Below are 19,653 nucleotides of genomic sequence, written 5' to 3' on the forward strand. Positions count from 1 at the left end.
TATAGCTATGGAGGAGGCATAGTGTGTGCTCAGTCCAGTCCACACGCATCAATGGAGCACCTGCTGTAAGGTGTAAGGCACTGTGTGCTCAGTCCAGGACACAGGCCTTCTTCCTTCAAGCAGCTGGAGTTGGGTCACAAGATGTAGATGCCTGACAACTCAGATAATAGGATTGCGTGAACTCTTCGAAATAACAGTGGAGAAAATGTGGCAGATTAATTCTGCAGGGAGTAATTATCTTGGGTGTTCAAGTGAGGAAGACACAGGCCTGTCAGTAGATGAGACTAGAGCTGGAAACCACGAGTTTGGCAGGAGATGGCCAATTGGAGGAGGGAGATATGAAGAGAAGGAAACACGAGATTTGTTTACCATGTAGAAGACCACAAGCGAACTGGTTTGGTTCAACTTCAGACTTGTTAGAGAGTGAGGAACCTTGGTGATCCTGTAGGTGGTCAGGGAGTGTTTATAATCAGGAGTGTGGCATGGTGGAAGCACTGTTTTAGATCATTAATGGAATGGATGGAGACCATCTCCTCCCTCTGGTGGCGAGAGGGACCGTTCAAGATGATTATAGTAAGCTGAGCATATAGTCATAGGGCCAAGCTAATGTGACAGCAGTGGGAAGGAAGAGGAAGGGACTCATTTGTCAGAGCTTCTGAAGGGAAAAAGGACATTATGACTAATTGGTTATAGGGCTGATGGAGAAACAAGAGACAAGGTGTTGAATCTCAGTGACTTGAATGGGTGGTTCCATTTGTTCATTGAAGGAGGGAAGGCAGAGCAGAGGGAGGCAGTGTTGTGGGGAAGCCGTGATGTGTTGATTTTGAAGTAAGAGCCTGTCATCCAGATGGGAACAGTGATAGGCATTGAGAAATGGGACACTGGGGCTTAGGAGAGAGGTCAGGGCCGGCCAGAAGGTTGCTGAGGTAGAGTGACTGATGGCTTTGGGGGGCATGTGGAGAGAAGAGGCCAAGGGGTGCTGACTACATTTGAAACACAGAGGGAGGAAATAGATCCAGGGATGGAGACGCCAGAGTCCAGATACACGTCGCCCGCAGACAGCCTTTCAGAGCAAAGGAAGCTTATGTGGATGCACGTGGAGGCTATGCCTCAATCTGCTGTTTGTCTGGCCAGGATCTGCTCTTCCCAACCATCAACTCTTTCCGTTTCAGACCCTCAATTTTGTAGAACATTCCATTAGCTGCAAGGAGAAATTGAATAAAAAGAATAAAATGGGAGCAGCTTTTACCGATGATGGCTTTGCCATGGGTAAGTCTGACTGGATTGTGTTTTCCATTAGTTTTATGTGCACAGCGTCATAGATTGTTGGAAAAATTTCCTGGAAAATGGAGCTCTTGGCTCTTTGCATGTTGTTGGTGGTAAATAGTATTGACTGTATGTTTCCTTCTTGGCCGGACTTGTGGGCATCATTCACCCTTCTCATTAATGTGCCTGTAGTATTTCTGATACCTGTGCCCATTCCGTCTGGGTTTTCAGGGTAGTTTTCCGGATGTTCTTGTTTGGCTGGTTTCCATGACTGCCTTGCCCCGAGGAGGCAAAGCTCCCTTCTGCTCCCTCCCCCCCATCACCATGGCACCTGCTGCCTGGTGTGTTGGGAAATTAATGGCTTTTTTTTTGTTTGTTTGTTTTGTTTTGGCAAGACCTCTTTTGAGATCTTGAAATGTAGTTTGTAGCATTTTTCCTCCTTGGAGAAATGAAAAAGATGGGATTGTAGTGTGTCCTTCAGCTAAGCTATGAAATGGAATTTAAAGGGGACTCATTCTAAATGACTTAGTTTTGTGATGAAAATGAAGACTAACAGACTCACTTCCATGCCTGAATTTATTGTCATTTCTCTTTGTTCATGGCTGCAGGTGTGGCTTATATTCTCAAGCTCCTAGATCAGTACCAGGAGTTTGATTCGCTTCACTGGTTCCAGTCTGCCAGAGAGAAGTACCTCAAGGAGATGAGGGCCGTGGCCAAGCAGCAGAACGTGCAGTCAGCCGGCCAGGATGAGAAACTGCTGCAGACGATGAATCTGACCCAGAAGCGCCTCGATGTCTATTTACAGGTAAGGACTCGGTCCACCTCTGGCATCCAGCGCCTCGCTAGAGGCAGAATCCTCACGACACTCTGGAAGGTGGAGGAATCGGCCCTGGGAACCCTCAGGCCAGAATCTCATCAAAGGGAGTGCATTTCTTGATTGAGTTTCTTTATCTGATGGTTCAGTAAGATCTCAAAAATAAGATAGGAAATATTAGAAGTTGTTTTAAATGTTCTCCATTATTTTTATTTAGGAATTTGAATTACTCTATTTCTCACTGAGTAGTGCAAGAATTTTCTTTAGAGCAGACAAGACTGCAGCTGAAGAAAACCAGGAAAAGAAAGAGAAAGAAGGTTAGTAAATTTAGCTTTGGAAAGTTTAATGAATAGTTCTTCAACGTTGTACAGTGTCTCACTTCTCTACAGGGCAAACTGACAGCTTCAATCCTTGGGGAAACAGTCTTGATTCCAGAAGTCAATGAAAAGGGTCTTAGTGTAGCTCCAGACTGCTGCTTTGCATTTTCCTCTGAGAACTTTGGGCCTTGCTCAGAGCCTGGCTGGCTTTTATTCTCAGTTGTAACCTGCTTATGCATCAGGTGTCCTGAACCGCTGATAATTATCAGCAAGTCAGTAAAAAAGGGCCGGGAGAATACTGGTGCAGGCAGGCACCCTGAAGTGCTGAGATGCAGCTGAAAACCTGCTGTTGAAAGGGGACAGGAATGTAAGAGGCAGGCGCTGAAGCATTGAGGTAAAGGAGTGCCCCACTTATCAGAGTTTGCTCATCTCTAAAGGGAGATCATATCGAGCTGGCCTGCCTCACAAGCTTGTTAGGAAAACACTTTGGAAACCTTGTTTTCATTCTTCCCAAGGCACTGCCATGTTGTAAGATAGCATCATGAGTGATAATGAGTCATCAAGGAAATCGTGCATGGTGATACACTGGGTGGGAAGGCAAGGAAGGAAGTATTAACATATTTTATTTTTTTAAATTCTATTTCTTTTCTATTAACAAGCATTTATTTTCTCCCCAACCTATTTTAAAAAAGAAAAATGAAACCCTTATACCACACATGCAGTCTAGCAAAATAAATCCTCCCATCGCCCCATTGACCATATCATAACAATATACGTCTCCTTCTGCATCTTGAGTCCCACAGCTCTCTGTCAGGAGGTAGGTGAGGGGCTTCCTCCTCAGTATTCTGGAATCTTGGTTGGTTGTTGCCTTAATCGGAGGAATTGCATCTTCCCAAGTGCTTTGTCTTGACAGCATTGTCCCTGTAATTGTTCTTCTGGCTGGCTCCTTCACTCTGCATCATACAAGTCGTCACGCACATCTCACCAGGTTGCCATGTAACTGTCCTCTATCGTTTTGTGGCACAGCAGTATTCATTACAGTCATCATTTCTTAAGACATTCCCCAATTAATGGGCAGCCTCTAGTTTCCAGATGTTTGCCACGGCATAAGAGTTGTGTTTTTGTACACAGGAGTCCTTTTCTTCCTTTTTAAAATTTCCATTTTTAGTTCCCAATTGTCTTTCTTACCCTCTCCCTGCTCCCCACCACATTGAGAAGGCAAGAGAAACAAAAGTCATTACAAATATGTGTAGTCACACATCACAGATTCCTACATTAGGCACGTCCTAAAGAAAAGAAAGTATTCTTCAGTCTGCCCTCTTGAGTCTGTCAGTCCCTGGAAGTGGGGAGTGTTTCATCATGAGCCTTTTGGAGTTGTGGGTGGTCATTTTGTTGATTAGAGTGATTAAGTCTTTCAAAGTTGATTATCTTTACAATGTTGTTGTTTATTGTATAACTTGTTATGGTTCTGACCATTTCACTTTGCATCTGTTCGTGTAAGTCTTCCCAGGTTTTTCCAAAACCATCCCCCCATCATTTCTTTTGTTTGTTTTTTAAAGGCAGTTGGGGCTAAGTGACTTGCCCAAGGTCACACAGCTAGTAAGTGTCAGATATCTGGTCTGAGGCCAGATTTGAACTCCTGACTTTAGGGCCAGTGCTTTATCCACTGCACCACCTAGCTGCTCCCCCCCCCCCAAACCCCCCGGCCCCAGCTGGTCATTTCTTATAGCACATTAGTATCCCATCACAATTATGTACCACAGCTTGTTCAGCTGTTCCCCAGTTGATGGGTACCCTCTCCAGCTGCTATAATTATTTTATACATAAGGGTCCTTTTCCTCTTTTCTTTGATCTCTTTGGGATACAGCCCTAGAAGTGCTATTGCTGAGCCAAAGGGTATGCACAGTTTTATAGCCCTTGGGGCATAGTTCCAAATTGCTCTCCAGGATGATTGGATTAGTTCACCACTCTTCCAAGACAGCATTTGTAGCCCTGTTTTTCCACATCATTTTCTTTTTTTTTTTTTCCTTTTCTGTCCTGTTAGCCAATCTTATTGGTGTGAGGTGGTATGTAAGAGCTGTTTCAGTTTGTATTTCTCTAATTATTAGCGACTTGAGCATTTTTTATTTATATTGTATCATGATTAACTTTGATTACTTTTTTTTGAGAGCTGCATGTTCATGTCCTTAGACATTTATCAACTTGAGAATAGCTCTTATTCTTATAAATTTCAGTCTTTTTTTAATGGAAGTGAGACTTTTACCTGAGAAACTTGCTGAAAGATAATATATTTTAGAAAGTTTTTCACTAAAGGTGGGCTAAGAAAAACTTTTGGCACTTGAACAAGCTTTAGTTACCTGGAAAATTCATTTATATGGAATGCCTTGTTCCCCACTATTGCCAGTTAAATGAAATGTTACTGTCCTTACTAGTTCAGAACATTGAGATATTTTTGAAGTTAGAACTGAGTAATCAGTAAATGTGCATTTAAGTGGTGTTTTCAAGATGCTTTTTTTGGGGGGGATACACACTTTCTGCTCACTTCCAGTAGCCAGGATAATGCATGACCCAGTAATTTAGAGTAGTCCCAGTACAGTCCAGAGAGTGAACTAGCTGATAGGCTGGCAGATTGGTGATAAGATAGATGGAATTGTCCAGGATGATTTCAGGAAATTGAGTCCTATTCCGCCAGGCACAGATTGGAATGGAAGAGCCCTGGCTTTAGCCCTTGCACTGTGGAGTCCTCGGTGACTCAGCAGGAGGGTCACAAGAAGCGTGGCCTCATTTCTGGGACCCTGCCGCTCCTTGGTGTTTGGGCATCTGGTGCCGCCGGGGTCCTGCACTGGTGTGTGGGTTGTGCTGCACCCCTGGGTCTCTTTGGGAGGCGCCTGCAGGTTGCTCAAGGATGCAGGCGCAGTGGCCACATAGGTTAGTAGATAAAATCTTTGCCTGTCTATGGATCAGATTTGTGGAGCAGTCTGCTCAGGAAGGCAGGACCCCTGTCCATAGTGATACTTTTTGGAATCAGTTGAATCATAGAATTCAAAGCCCATGAGAATAAGATCCTCTAGTCCAGGGCTTCTTCCACTTTTTCCACTCGTGACCCCTTCAGCACTTCTGCAGGGTCGAGACCCACGGTGTAAGAAGTGCGGGTTATTCTAGTTGCACCCCTGCAGGTTTCAGATGAGGAAACTGAGGCCCAGAGGGGGTCATGCAGCTGGCTAATTAGTGGCAAAGCCAAGCTCAGATCCCATTTCTCTAAAGCGTTTGTGAGTGGCACCATCCTGAGGAGCTACTCGCCTGTGCCAGTGGAAAGCGAGATGATTTCTCTTGATTCGTGTTGTGCCTTGACGTAGCAGCATGGAGCTTGTCATTCCAGAACACAAGAGCCCAGTGGAAATGACGGGAGAGCAGGTCAGCTTGGCCTTCTTCTCTGCTCACTTCTTACTTCAGGCTAAAGTACTGGAGAGAGCTATTCAGGTGCAGTCAAATATTTGTTTAGCAGAAAGAGAGCAAGACCTGATTTCTCCAGAATGTTTGCCTTAATTTTTTTTTCATTTTGCAAATGAATGTAATGTATATTTTTGCTTCTTATGCTTCTAGAAGAAAATAAAACAAACAGTGAAGACCCCATGCCCAGCAGCAACAGTTCTGCCCTCACTGATCCTGTGGTGAAGTGATTATGAAGCTGGGCTTGGGAAGCACCAGGTAACCAGCATTGTTTACACCGGCCGTTGTAGCTTGGACCTTAGGAGCCTTGAGATACATGGATTATTGACCGGGCCAGCCCATCTCCAGACGTGCAATGTCCCAGGCCTTCTTTGGGGGCCAGGCTTTAAAGCTATGTCCATTTTAAAGACTTTCATTTTAGAAGGTGCTGAAAGAATTTTCAAAAATTGGTCCTGGCCTACAGTAGCCTACAAAATGACATGCTTATTTTTGAATGGTTATGGTTTCAAGTTATAGGAATGCAAATCTGAATTCCTGGTCTGCTCTCTGCAGCTCTCTTGGCATCCACGTGTATGTTGGGAGTTTGTGTTGTGATAGGCCATTGATTCATGATTTGCGTTAAATCAGTTAAAGATTTTCAACTATCATGGCAACAAAATTTAATAAAGATACTGTGCATATCTAGCAAATATTATTTAAATATAGAGATTAATGGTCAAATTCTAAAAGCATATATGACACTGTAAAGAGACTTAGAATAAAACCGTTAATATGGCCTGGATTGTTTAATGGGCGCCCAGTCGAGGCAATTTGGGATCATCCATTAGTAACATGCTGCGTAGACCTACCAGAGCTCTGGAAGCCTGCTGTGAGTCATTGTGCACTCAGTTTACATGCTCTGAAAACACTTAAACCGCATTACATTAAATGATAATATTGAAAGTTTGTTTCTTGGTACTCATAATTAAGGAAGATTAAAGTGAGGGCCCAACTTCTTCAGAGACTGGTTGAGGACACTGTGGGACAGCTCTCAGAATAAGAGAGGAAAGCTTATTCCCACATTCACACTCAGGTTTCTTTTTACATCAAGCCTGAATTCAAGGAAACTTTGAAATGCCTTTTCTTTTAACAGGTTATAATCCAAGTGGATTCACATGAAATAATATTTGCACTGTGCAGGCATAAAAAAACTAACCACTGTGAGAATAAGATATAATAACCGAAATCCAGCTTCCAGAAGCTCTGAGTATCATGGGCTGTTGGCCAGCTGCTAGTTTTATTTTTGTCAAGTTGTACCAATTAACACCTAAAAGGCCAATCTTAGCATATTAAAATGCATTAAAAAGATTACTTAGAATAAAAAGGGGCTTAACTTTTAGTGTAATTCAAATTTATATCCAGGAATGACTTGTTTTTCTATTGCATTTGCCTGTCCTAGTATTTCTTTCAAGAAATGCTGTAATTTACTTCAGTGTTGGTCTTTTGATTTCCACCCCTTGGGAGCAGTGCGCGGTGTCCTTCCATCCTTTGTGGACTCATTGGTGAGAGTCTGTGTTACCTCTTCCGGAGTCAACATGTTTCATTTGAAAGTCAAAGGAATTGTTTTTGCTTCTTCTTTAAACATGACCTAGCATTATGGATTGGTAATGTCCTGAAAGCATTCACTCCTTGATTTATGCTTCATCCTAACTGCAGAAATGGCCCCTAAAGCACGCTGCATAATTCATCCTTTTTATATTTGAATGTTCTTAAATGATCTTGCATTTAATTGTACCAAATTAGTCACTGCCTTGCAATAATCCCCACAGGATTGCTGTTCTAACTTTAAACCCACACATGATGTCTAATATCAACTAATTGTAATTGGAGGGAGAACTGGCTCCCGCCTTTCAGTGGAGCTCACGAAACATATTGTCAGTTGAAGGCTTCCCCGTTACCAGGTGAAGCCGACACTTTTACCTCTATTCTTACCTGGCCACCTGCCATTGGGAAGGGTTGGGCATTACTGTTCACAGTGCTTTGTCCCATCTGTAGAGGGCTGACAAATCCACGTGTGGGGCCAGACCGGTGTGAGGATGCCACGGCGCTCGGCCACGCTCTGTTTGGCCGCAGAGCCATAGGAAGACACATGTACTCCTGTCCGTTGGACTTTTAAGACAGTGGTAACTTTCCTTGTTGATTCCCATAGCTTCCTGTTTTTCTAATGTACTATAATTTAGGGATGAATGTAAGCACTCGTTGTAAGCTCTTTAATAACAAAGATAATCAAATTCTCAGGAATTAAGGACCAAGTATAACATTGTCTCTTCTCTTTGTTAAAAAATTAGGATTTGTTTAACCTTATTTCTGTTGTCAGCCTTCCTCCCCTCCACCCTCCCATTTGTGGAGCAAAATACACTCTGTACATTAAACTGTCAGTAAATTTAATGATTTTCATTCCCCTGAATTTTTATGTTCAAAATTAAATGTCCTATAAGAAAATTTCTGAGTTATTTTTAATGAAGTTCTCATAACTTCCTTGCTACCATTTCTAAGTCCATCTCTTCCACTGGTTGCTATTTGCAAGTGAAAAAGAACCCCTGGGTTTTTTTGATGGCTTTAGCCCTGGTAGGTGACTCAGTTGGCATCGTCAGAGATGTTGACAGGATCGTGGTGCTACCTAAAAGCAAGAGCCAAGCCTCACTAGCAGTGGCATAGCCCAGAGACGATTTGGCACAATGGAGAAAGCGTCGCATCACCGGAGGCCAGGGTGGAGAAGAGCCATGTGAAGAGGCCGCATAGTTAGCTCCTCCTTCTTCCGGAGTAAAATGCCAGAGAAGCAAGGTGACAGAACCTTTGGTGCGTGTGCTTAGGTACTGACCAGGTTACTTTGCCGGCAGTATTTCCTCTCCTCTGATAGCTGTGGCTGCATTGGCAGATGGTAGAAAGTCTGCCTATTTCATATTGCTCCCTGCCCTGAAAAGCCCCCGAGAAGCTATGGTGACATAGAATTTCAAGACAAGATGGTCTTCCTTGTCATGTGACAGGTTCGGTTCTACAATTTTATTCAAAGAAATTTCACATGAGGGGAATGTTCCATTAGGATGCTGGATATCTCCAGAGACTTCAGATGAGGAGTGTGGACCTCAGGAAGACGAATGGAAATGTCGCCAGAGGTTGAGGGGGCCTGCTGGGCACTGAGCCGGGCTTGATGACCACAGCTGTGTCCAGTTGGGATTTAGTTTATAAAAAACAAATGCTTGTCTCACAGACCACAAAAATAAAGTCATGCTGAACCAATGCGGGGCGGTTTTATGGGGTGGGTTTTTTGTCTTCGGTTTCTGTACATTCAGCGTCTGATGGTGCCGTAGAAGCTTTTTGTGCCCAGGCTTTCTTGGCAGACTTTTAGCCTCAGTAAATGGAAATTAATGTCCATGATGAGTGAACTCGTCACTGACTTGGACAGCAGGTTTACTTGGAAAGAATGCTTTGGGATTATTTCATTGAGGACAGTTGTGTCTGTGGACTGTCCTCTGCAGCTGTGCGGCACGTGCTTGCTCCCCTTCCCTTCTAAGATAAAATTCTGAGTCCATTTAGACATTGCTACAAAAATTAATATTATGGAGAGATAAGATATTGATTAAACCAAGATACAACAGAAGAATCTGTGCCATCTCTAATATCTTGGGAATCCGTCCAGGGTTAATTCTACCATGGTTTACCAGAACAGAAGGAAGTCATTGAAAACACAAAAAACAAAGGCAGTACAGTATCCTGACTTAGGATTGGTTTGAGCATACTGCCACGCATTAGAATCAGTTCTTTGTAATTGGCTCAGCCATGTATGGGTGGCAGGAAGAACACTTCACTTTTAACCTTAACTTGGGCCTTCTTCCCCCCACCCTCGAATTTATTAATTAACTTGGGCCCTCTTAAGGGAAATTTTCAGTGTATTTTAAGAGAAAGATGAAGAAACTCACCCTTCAACCCCACTGTAAGACTTCCATGGCTCGTTCCTCACCAACTCAAGTCTTCCTGATTTCCAGGCCCAGCATTCTCTCCATTGGGCCACCTGGTGTATCTTTATACGTATTTGTTTATGTGTTTTTTCCACCATTTGACTGAATTTTTTGAGAACAGGGCCTGGGTTTTGCCTTTGTATCTCCAGCCCTTAGGACAGTGCCTGGCATGTAGTAGGCAATTAATAAACGCTGCTTGATTGACTCAGGGTGATACTGTAAGTGGGGAATTTGTGGCCTGGAAACCACATGTGGTACTCTACGTCCTCAGATTCCCCACCCCTGTTTAGGGACTAAATATATTGTGAGAGACTGAGGAAACTGTCCATTACAGACATGCCTCTCATCTGGATTATAGGTGATTGAGTCAGTTTGAATTAAATGTTTTATGTAAAGACGGCATTCTAAAGCTGAGGCTTTTTTTTTTAACTACAATCAAACATCAATTTATGGTTAAGCACCTTTCCCTCATCAGTCTGAGGCAAAATGGAAGTCTTACAGGAACGTGAGACTTTGACATTTTCTTTTTTTAGGAAACAAGCTATAGAATCCATCAGACTGATAATGTTGCCTTGCTAAAGACAATCTTTTAGCAAATAATGAGAAGAAGCGGAATGATACAGACTTTTTTTTAATTTTCTAGCATTTATTGCTAGACTAATTCAATAACAAAGACAACTGTGAATTGTCAGACTCTGTCACTGTCAGCCACACCAGTTCAAGATCATTATTCCATTCTGCTTATTTCATGGGACGGGGAGGATTACAGGGCCCAGCGGCAGACTAGAAATCCAACTGAGTAAGACACTTGGCTCCGTCGTCAGATCTGGTTAGGGTATCAGTAGGAAGGATATTAAGTCCATGCATGGGGGTCGGGAGGGTGGGTAAACTGGGCTTTGAATTCCAGCCTTTCCTGGTTGTGGCTCAGTCCACTTTAGAAACAATTGGTCCCTTCCCTGGGACAGGTCTGGCTCAGCACAAATGAGGATCCGGGGAGCAGCACATGAATTTCCACATGGGACTCCACCACAGAAAAAGGCCTGCCACTCATTCTAGGGCGTCTGGGTGCTGGTTGCATTTTGTTTCATTACAAAATCATACGCCGCCTTGTGCTGAAGTTTTTATTGCATGTGTGGGATGGCCGTCCAAAGCCAGATTTGACCCTACATCTCAGGCAGCTAAACTGTGCACTCTGCCCACCTGCAGGAGAAAACTCTCAAGTCCGGGAGTCCAAGGATGGCGGCCCTGTAAATGTGTTTCTTTACAGAATGGTCATGTAAGAATGAGAGGCACTTGAAGCTTATTAGGTGAAGTACAAAAATAGATTATATTAATAGGAAACATTTAGTGTTTATCAAATTGTAAATCTAGGCTACTGCCACACTTAGAAAGGACGCTAGGAACCGAGGAGACAGCGTTTACTTCATTTAAAAATAAAGCGAACAGTGCATTTTTTACCCCTTAACCTTCATTCAAAACTAAATGATGCAAACAAGGAAAAGGACTTTGCTATAAGGTACCTAAAACATTTTAACCTCGGCAGAAATGAGACATCATCAACCGTTCCTTACAGTCGCCCCTTCTCGGTCTCACAGCCCCAAGGCTGGGATGAAACATTCTGCCCCTGATTGTCAAAATTCAGAAACTGGCCAGTGGCAAGAAACACCAAGAACCGTGTGGAGAGGCCTCCCCAGTGTCTTCCCCACCAGCAAACGTGAGCTCATGCTTCAGACTCGGCTCCTTTACTTTCATTTGGGTTTCCATCTTCACTGTCTGGCTGGTCGTTCAGTAACACAAACTTCCCGTCACTGGTCAGTGGCATGGAGAGCATGAGCTGAGCCAGTGCTTCTGGGTCCTGCAGTGAGGGGTGGACAAAACATATGTAGCAAGGCAGGGTGCACAGGAAAAGAGGGGTGTGCTTATCACAACCTCCCAAGACTGGTTCTGTGGGATGTCCCACAGGCCCCTTCAGCTCAACAGGTCCAAAAAGGCTCATCATTTTCCCCTCTAAACCCACCCCTCTTCTTATGTTTCCTGTTTGTGTAAAGGACATCATTATCCTACTAGTCCCCCAAGTGACCACACCCTCAACTTTCACTCCACATGTCTAAACATCTGGCAAGTCTTGTTCACTCTGCCTCCCAAACCTCTCTACTCATATGGGTTCCATTCGAGAGTGGGCCTGCATTGTCTCTCACTGGACTATGATGATAGATAGCATCCTCCTTGGTCTTGCCTCATATTTCTTCCCTTTCCAATCTATGCTCTACGCAGGGGCCAGAGTGATATTGCCAAGGCACTGTCTCACCATGTCATTCCCCTGCCCCTCTAGAACAAGAAGGCACAAACTCCTTTGGCCCCTGGTGACCCTTCAAGCTCCTTTTACTGCCCTGCATGCATTTTAATGGTCCAGCTTAAGCAGCCTGCTTGCTGTAGCACATAACACATTCCATCTCCTATTTGGGGGCTTTTGCATAGATGTTCCTTCCCTGTGCTTGGAATGTGCTCCTTCCTCATTTCTGCATCTCAGAATCCCTAATGCTCCTGCAAGCTCAGCCCAAGCTCTCCTAGATGAGGCCCTTCCTCATCCCTCCAGTTGCTAGCACCTCCTCCCGACAACTGCGTTTTATTTGTTTATGCTCCTATTATATCCACAAATGGACTCTAAGCTCCTTGAGGGCAGGAACTGTTTAGTTTTTGTCTTTATATCTCCAGCACCTGGCATATGGCAAGCTCTGAAAAAATGCTTATTAATTGACTGATTCTGTTTGTAAGTCTGTGGTCTAAAATTTGCCCCTCCTTCATGGGTCATGGCAAACCCTATTTCTTCCACGAAGTTTTCTTGGAGTCTTCTGGCTCTCCTTAACTTTTTGTCTTCCATGGCTCCCTTTAATTAACACAATCTATACCGCATAATGAATAAAATGAGCTATCTCCTCATATTTTTTATAGGACTTGCTTGGGTACATGTTATCTCTGCCTCTGGCCTGTGTATCCTTCCCCCCATTATACTGGCCGATCCCTGAGGAAATTTTCCATCTCTGTATCTGTAACATCTCTCCTAGTGCCTTAGAACATAGTAGGCATTTAATAAATGCTTTGTTGAACAACAAATGCATGAATGATCTGGCACCTGAGGAGGCTTATAAGTTCAGGCATGTGATTCATTGTAGTCCCAACCAAGTGTAGAGGTGACATCTTGTTACGTGATGCACGACTGATACCAATGGACAGGTTGTGTGTGTGTGTGTGTGTGTGTGTGTGTGTTGTTGTCCTCTATAGTGATACTTGGGTAGTATGAGAAAAAGCCCTTTCCTCCCTTTAACTGCACCCCGCAAAAATCAGCCATGCTATTTTCATTTTATTCATCGGAGCTAATTCGGATTTTGTTGCAAGCATGCTTTAGAAAAATGCTGGTTTGGGTAATGATAAATTACAACTCAAAGACCTCTTACCTTCTGAGCCTCAATAATTTCTTTCCCCAAGCTAATAGCGTAACAGATCTGTAGAAAAAAGAAAATTAGAGGTTTGGGAAAGTCCAATGGAAAGCACATTGAATTTTAGGAAAGCATGTCATTTTCCTTGATTTACAGGGGAGGGTATATGCGTGGAGAACCATGGGAATGGAAGCCTGGGGTGTAGGAAATTAGCATTGTGGTAATGGCAACTAGGTGGTGCAGTGGATAGAACGCCCAGCCTGGAGTCAGGAAGGCCCGAGTTCAAATCCACCCTCAGACACTCACTAGCTGTGTGACCCTGGGCAAGTCACTTAACTTTGTTAACTCAGTTTCCTCATCTGTAAAATGAGCCGGAGAAGACAATGTCAGACCACTCCAGTATCTTTGCCAAGAAGACCCCAAATGGGGTCATGAGAGTTGGACATGATTGGAGAACAAAAATGGGAGCAACAGGAATTAATTGACCGCAGCTTTGTGCCTGTGGGCGGCCTGGCCTCAAAGGAAGAGCTGATGGTTTTGGAAGGACCCTGGAGGACAATTCATACCCTTCCATAATAGCTCATTTTTCTCTGGTTTAAATAGTGAACGATGAGGTTGGAATTAGTGGCTCTACTTTTGAATTGTAGCCCTGCCGTTTACTTCTTCCTCTGTGTGCTAAGTCACTTTTCACTGTGGGCCTCAGTTTCCTCCAATGTAAAACCACTCCTAGATGGCCTCTGAGGGCCTCTCCGGATCTAGGATCCCAGGACCCTAACTCATTTAATCTCCCTGGGCCTCAGTTTCTTTATCTGTAAAATGAAGGGGGCTGGACTAGATGACCAGCTCAGAATCCAAGACTGTGTGACTTCCTATCGGGTGGTCTGTCCTCCCCACCTGACCTGAACAGATTCTCTGACTGCTCCTTCGTGCACAGTGCAGCCTGGGAGTTGCTGATCAATTGATTCGTAACAATGAACAGAGGCAACCCCCGACTCTAGACTGTTGATGAGCAAAGGCTTAAATCCCCCTGTTAGAGGCTCTCCTCTTCCTCATTCATTTCCCCCACAAGTTGACGCCAGTCCCATTTGCCTTATGCATTCCTTTAAGATTTGCAAAGTGTTTAGCAAGCCCTGTGCTTGGCACGTGCTGGTTTTTCAGTTGTGTCCAACTCTTCATGACCCCATTTAAGGGTTTCTTGGCAAAGATACTGGAGTGGTTTGCTGCATCCTGCTCATTTGACAGATGGGGAAACTGAGGCAAACAGGATTAAGCAACTTACTAGTGAGTGTCTGAGACTGGACTTGAACTCAGGTTTTCCTGACTGGCACTCTATCCACCGCAGCACCCAGCACATAGTAGGTGCTTAATAAGTGCTTGTTCTTTCTTCCTTTAAATCCTAATTGAAATGCCATCTCATCCAGGAGTCCCATCCCGATCTCTCCCCTTGCTTGGTTACACAACCAGCCCCCTTGGACCCAGTATTTTTTAATCACAATACTCATCACTTGTCTGTGCTGATATCGCAACCAGATAACTATGAACACGTGAGTGCCTGGAAGTCTGGGACTGTGTCTCACGTAAACTCTGCATCTTCCCCAGTACCTAGGACAGTGCTCCGCACATGACAGGGGCTTAATAAATGCTTATGGAGCTAAGGGTGAGGTATGAACCAAGAGATAGCAATCATAATAATGATAGCTAGCATTTCTAGCTTTAAGATTGCAAAGTACTTTACAGATATTAATTCATTTGACTGTCGCAGTCACGGAAGGAAAAATTGGCTATTATTACCCAATTTTACTGTTGAGGAAACTATGGTTTAGTGACTGGCCCAGGGTCATACAGCTAATATCAGAGGCCAGATTTAAACTTGGGTCTTCCTGACTCAAGGTCCAGCAAGTTACCCACCACCACTATGCAACTTTGCTGCCTCAAATAAAATATTTATGAAATGAATGAAAATCTAATTGGCATATGTGCATTTAATATAGGATAGGAACTGGGCCTGTGATTTCTTTGGTACAGGGAACTTCCAGATGAGGAAATTCCTTCTACCGAGGCAGGGTGGCACCTCCTCTAGTCTTGAGTACTGAAAAGTTAAGTGATATTCCCAGGGTCCCACAGCCAGTTTGTGTCAGGGCAGAACCTGGAACCGAGGTCTTCCTTATTCTGAACCAGCTCTCTGTTCATATCACCACACTGATAAATATTACGTTTGTGTAGTCCTTTTAACTTTTTGTTAAAGAAATTGAACAGGTTCTTTGAGAAGTTTGGAACCTTAGCTCTTAAGTTTTTATTATTTTTAAAGTGGGGATATCATACCACCCGCCTCACAGGGTTCTGAGGAAAGCCTTTGGAAACATTTTAGAAATGGCAACTACTGTTAGGATGCATTTTTTTTTTAATAGCAATGACCAAGGCTAGAACCTGTTCAAAAAATGGCCAGAAATAAGGCAAGACGCTTGTGGGAATTGGGCTCTACCCCAGGTCTTTGAGTGAAGGACAAATAACAACAACGTAGGAGGCAGCACATGAGGCCTGCTCACAGCACGTCCAGGGGCTCCTGAATTAGATTAAAATGCAATTGGGAAAGGGCAGCTAGGTGGTGCAGTGGATAGAGCACCAGTCCGGAGTTCAAATCCAGCCTCAGACGCTTACTAGCTGTGTGACTTTGGGCAAGTCATTAACTCCAACTGCTTCCCCAAACATAGGTAATTGGGAAATGTTTAACAAAATGAAAATAGAATACAACACAGATAATGTTAATTTGCAGTGTTCAGGGATCCCTTTCTATTTGAGTTCAACACTACTAGCTTGGTCGATAGACAGTCAATAGGCCTTTGAAGAGCTGGCTTCAAATCTTGCCCCTGACACGTAGTAGCTTTGTGACTCTGGGAAAGTCACTTACCTAATAAGTGTCCCAGGAAACCAGAAGACCATAAAGTTGCTAACCTGCTTCCATAGAAGGAATTTTCTCACTGGGAGTTCCCTACGCCGTTGAAATCATTGGTCCAGATGAGAAAAAAAGGAGCGGAAATAGGGTTCTTTTTAAGGACATGTTTGGTGGGGGATGCCAAACCCCTCCATTTGGGGGGTGGGGAAGGGTTTGAAATCTTGTTGGGAAAGTCAAAGACCCAGGGGTCTTTTTTCCTCCATGAAGTAGAGGGCATAGAAGTTATGTATAATCTATATCAAATTGCCTTCTCAAGGAGGTGAGAGGGGAGGAATGGAGAGAATTTGAACTCAAAAAAGAATGTTAAAAATTGTTTTTACATGTAAATAAAAAAATAAAATTTTAAAATTAAAAAAACAAATTCTCTATGGGGGTGGAGGGAAAGTTAGGACATAATCAAAATAAAAAGCTATCAAGACCTTTTCTCCCTCTGTGTTGCTCTCAAACACATATGCACTCAGGGATTCTTCTCCAGCAGACTCGGGAACACACACAATGAAACCAACTAATCTCTTATTTTCTTGATGGGCCGCAAACTGCGTGACGCTGGTGAGTTCAAACTGAAAACACATAGAAGAGATTAGATTTCACGGACCTTAACAAATCAAACGAAAAAGACAAAGCCAACCTCGACTGAGATGGGCAATGACCAGAAACATCGGATGTAAGAATGCACTCAGAATACTTACACTGGCCCTTGTTACTTGGGTTTGAGGGTCGATCAGCCTGGAATGTGAAAAGGACATGGAAGAAATGACGATGAGAAAGTTACGTTCTCAGAAAAGCTCACAGCTCTAGGACTGGGGCTCTTAACCTTTTTTGGTGTCACAGATCCCTTGGCAGCCTGGGGACCCATTCTCGGAATCACATGGTACTTAAATGAATGAAATAAAATGAATAGGACTGCAGAGAAAACCAATGATAATGAAATGCAATTGTCAAGATATTTTTTAAAAGCCAAGTTGACAGATCCCAGGTAAGAGCCTCTTCATAGCTCTTTTTGTACTGGAAAATTGGGATTGGCAACTGTAGAGGTGCCCATCACCTGGAAAACAAAGTGGCATATGAGTGGAATACCATTATGCTGTAAGAAGTGATCAAAGGGGTGGTTTCAGTGACACCTGGGAAGACTTGCATGAATAGATGTAAAGTGATTAGAACCATGAGAATAACTCATAAATATAACAACACCGCAAAAAAAAAAAACGACTTTGAAAAACTTAAGAACTCTGATCAATGTAATGACCAACTATGATTCAGGAGAACCGATGATGAAGAATGTCACCTACCTGCTGACCGAGGTGACAGGCTCAGGATGAAGAATGGGATCTAATTTCTGGACATGGACATTGGGGGACTTTATTTTCTTGACTCTATTTGTTACAAGGGTTCGTTTTTTCTTTTTTAAATCAATGGCAGGGGTGGGATGAGAGAAGATGAGAGGGAGAGAAAACAGATTTTTATTAATTAAGAAAATAAAATTCATAGAAGACCATGGTTAAGCCTGTGGTCCCCAACATACATTTTCCACACTACTGTGTGGAGTGGCACCATGTTAAAGCCTTGTTGTTGTCAACTTGTTTCAGTCATGTCCAACTCTTTATGGCCCCATTTGGGGTTTTCGTGGCAGAGATACTGGAGCAGTTTGCCATTTCCTTCTCCAGCCCATTTTACAGATGAGGAAATGGAGGCAAACAGGGGGAAGTGACACCCAGGGTTACAGCTAGTGAGTGTCTCAGGACAGATTTGAACTCAGGAAGATGTCTTCCTAATTCTAAGCCTGGAACTTTATCCACCGGGCCACCTAGCTACCCCAAGATTGGTACATTTATAAGGTTCCAGCTCCTTTTGTCTACACAAAGTTACACGAGTCCTAACTCACATAAGCCAATCAGATTGGTCTACAGTCTAGACAGAACCGATTGCCTGGGTTGAAGTTACATGTGTAACTTCCTTTACCAAGACTGGAAGCCAGGGGTGGTAATAAGTCAGAAGCAGATGTCTCTTTGTAGCCCTTCTGTGTCCAATGTGAGGATGTCATGCTACCATTAAACCCCAGAGCTACATTAGAGTGGGTGCGACCCTGGTTCTGTCCTTCGATATCCAGAACCAGACTAATCATACAACCATACCTCAGAGTTTTGCTGGTGACCATCAGATGGGATTCTGTCATGCGGAAGATGTTATGGATTGCACGGGCAGCCAACACTTGTCTCATGGCCTCATAAATCACCTCGCTAGTGCCGTCGGTTTTGACAGCCATGGATCCTAAAAACCGAACTATAAACATCTGCTGCAACAGCGAATCTGTAAAGGGAAAAACATTTTCTACTCAAGGTCATATGGGCTTTGTGCCAGTGACCCAAGTGGCCTTTTAAATGTCACCCTTTTGGGTAACAGATGTTTTCCTCTGTTAGACACTTCTTCAGACATGTCAGCAAGCACGCTCTGAGGATCCTATGGTTTCAGCCTCCTTCCCCCGGAACACTTTCCACTCATCTCCCTCACCCCTGTTATTACAGGCCCCAAGTTGTCTGCAGGCCCAAGATGCCCCTGGGGACATATAAGCCTCTCCCTCTGGCCAGACACCGGCATGGTATCACTTTTCATTTACTTGTGAACTTGCTACAACATTTATTAGCTAATAGCAAAACCAGGAAGACATTCTTCCTCTGTGGAAAGTAAGGCAGCTGGATCAGATTTCTAAGGACCCTTCCAGCTCTGACATTCAGTGTTCTAAAGATCCTTCCCAGCTCTTACGTAAGTGTTCTAAGTTCCTTCCCAGCTCTGACATTTGATGTTCTAAGTTCCATTCCAGCTCTTACATAAGTGTTCTAAGTTCCATCCCAGCTCTGACATTCAGTGTTCTAAGTTTCTTCCGAGCTCTGACGTTTGGGTTCTAAGTTAACTCTAAGTTCCATCCCAGCTCTGACATTCTGTGTTCTAAGGTCCCTTGCAGTTCTCACATTCTCTGTTCTAAGGTTCCTCCCAGCTCTGATATTTGGGTTCTAAGTTCCTTCCTATATCTGACATCTGTTCTAAATTCTATCCCAGCTCTGACATTCAGGTGCAGGTTCCTTCCCAGCTCTGACATTCTAAGTTCCAAAGTTTCTTCCGGTTCTAAAGATGTCTAAGATTAGTTCTTTCATTTTTCATATTTGTGTCCCCAGCCCTTAGCGCAGGGTCTAGTACTTAGCGGAGCTTAAAACGTGCTTGTCGATTGGTTGAATTAGCACACTGCCAGGTGTTTGGTAGGCACGTGGTTGGTGGTTGTCCCCCATGCTCGAATTGAACCAAGATGACATCACTATGTTGGGCTCAAGGTACGGTGTGTCCAGCTGTGGCTGAGCAGACCACTTCGGGCTCGGAATGCTCTGTCACAGGTCGGGCACACATAGTCCAAGTCAGCACTTAGTAA

The 19,653-nt window shown here is 43.7% G+C and overlaps 2 protein-coding genes across 2 annotated transcripts in view; one reads left to right on the top strand and one right to left on the bottom strand.

The window, feature by feature from the left end:
* Nucleotides 1-8,328, top strand: part of WASHC4 (WASH complex subunit 4) — a 56,842-nt gene extending 48,514 nt beyond the window's left edge. Inside the window, exons 30-33 of the mRNA XM_020982406.2 lie at nucleotides 1,173-1,269; nucleotides 1,875-2,071; nucleotides 2,298-2,397; nucleotides 6,001-8,328. Of these exons, the coding sequence (XP_020838065.1) occupies nucleotides 1,173-1,269; nucleotides 1,875-2,071; nucleotides 2,298-2,397; nucleotides 6,001-6,077 (471 nt within the window). The 3' untranslated portion in view covers nucleotides 6,078-8,328. The remainder of the gene's footprint in view (nucleotides 1-1,172; nucleotides 1,270-1,874; nucleotides 2,072-2,297; nucleotides 2,398-6,000) is intronic.
* Nucleotides 8,329-11,248: 2,920 nt separating this feature from the next.
* Nucleotides 11,249-19,653, bottom strand: part of APPL2 (adaptor protein, phosphotyrosine interacting with PH domain and leucine zipper 2) — an 85,469-nt gene continuing 77,064 nt past the window's right edge. The window contains 5 exon segments of the mRNA XM_020982407.2: nucleotides 11,249-11,700; nucleotides 13,301-13,348; nucleotides 16,655-16,795; nucleotides 16,925-16,961; nucleotides 18,368-18,542. Coding sequence (XP_020838066.1) covers nucleotides 11,566-11,700; nucleotides 13,301-13,348; nucleotides 16,655-16,795; nucleotides 16,925-16,961; nucleotides 18,368-18,542 — 536 coding nt within the window. The 3' untranslated portion in view covers nucleotides 11,249-11,565.

This window comes from Phascolarctos cinereus, unplaced genomic scaffold (assembly GCF_003287225.1).
Source record: "Phascolarctos cinereus isolate Bilbo 61053 unplaced genomic scaffold, phaCin_HiC Scaffold_1;HRSCAF=81, whole genome shotgun sequence".
Classification (NCBI taxonomy): domain Eukaryota; kingdom Metazoa; phylum Chordata; class Mammalia; order Diprotodontia; family Phascolarctidae; genus Phascolarctos; species Phascolarctos cinereus.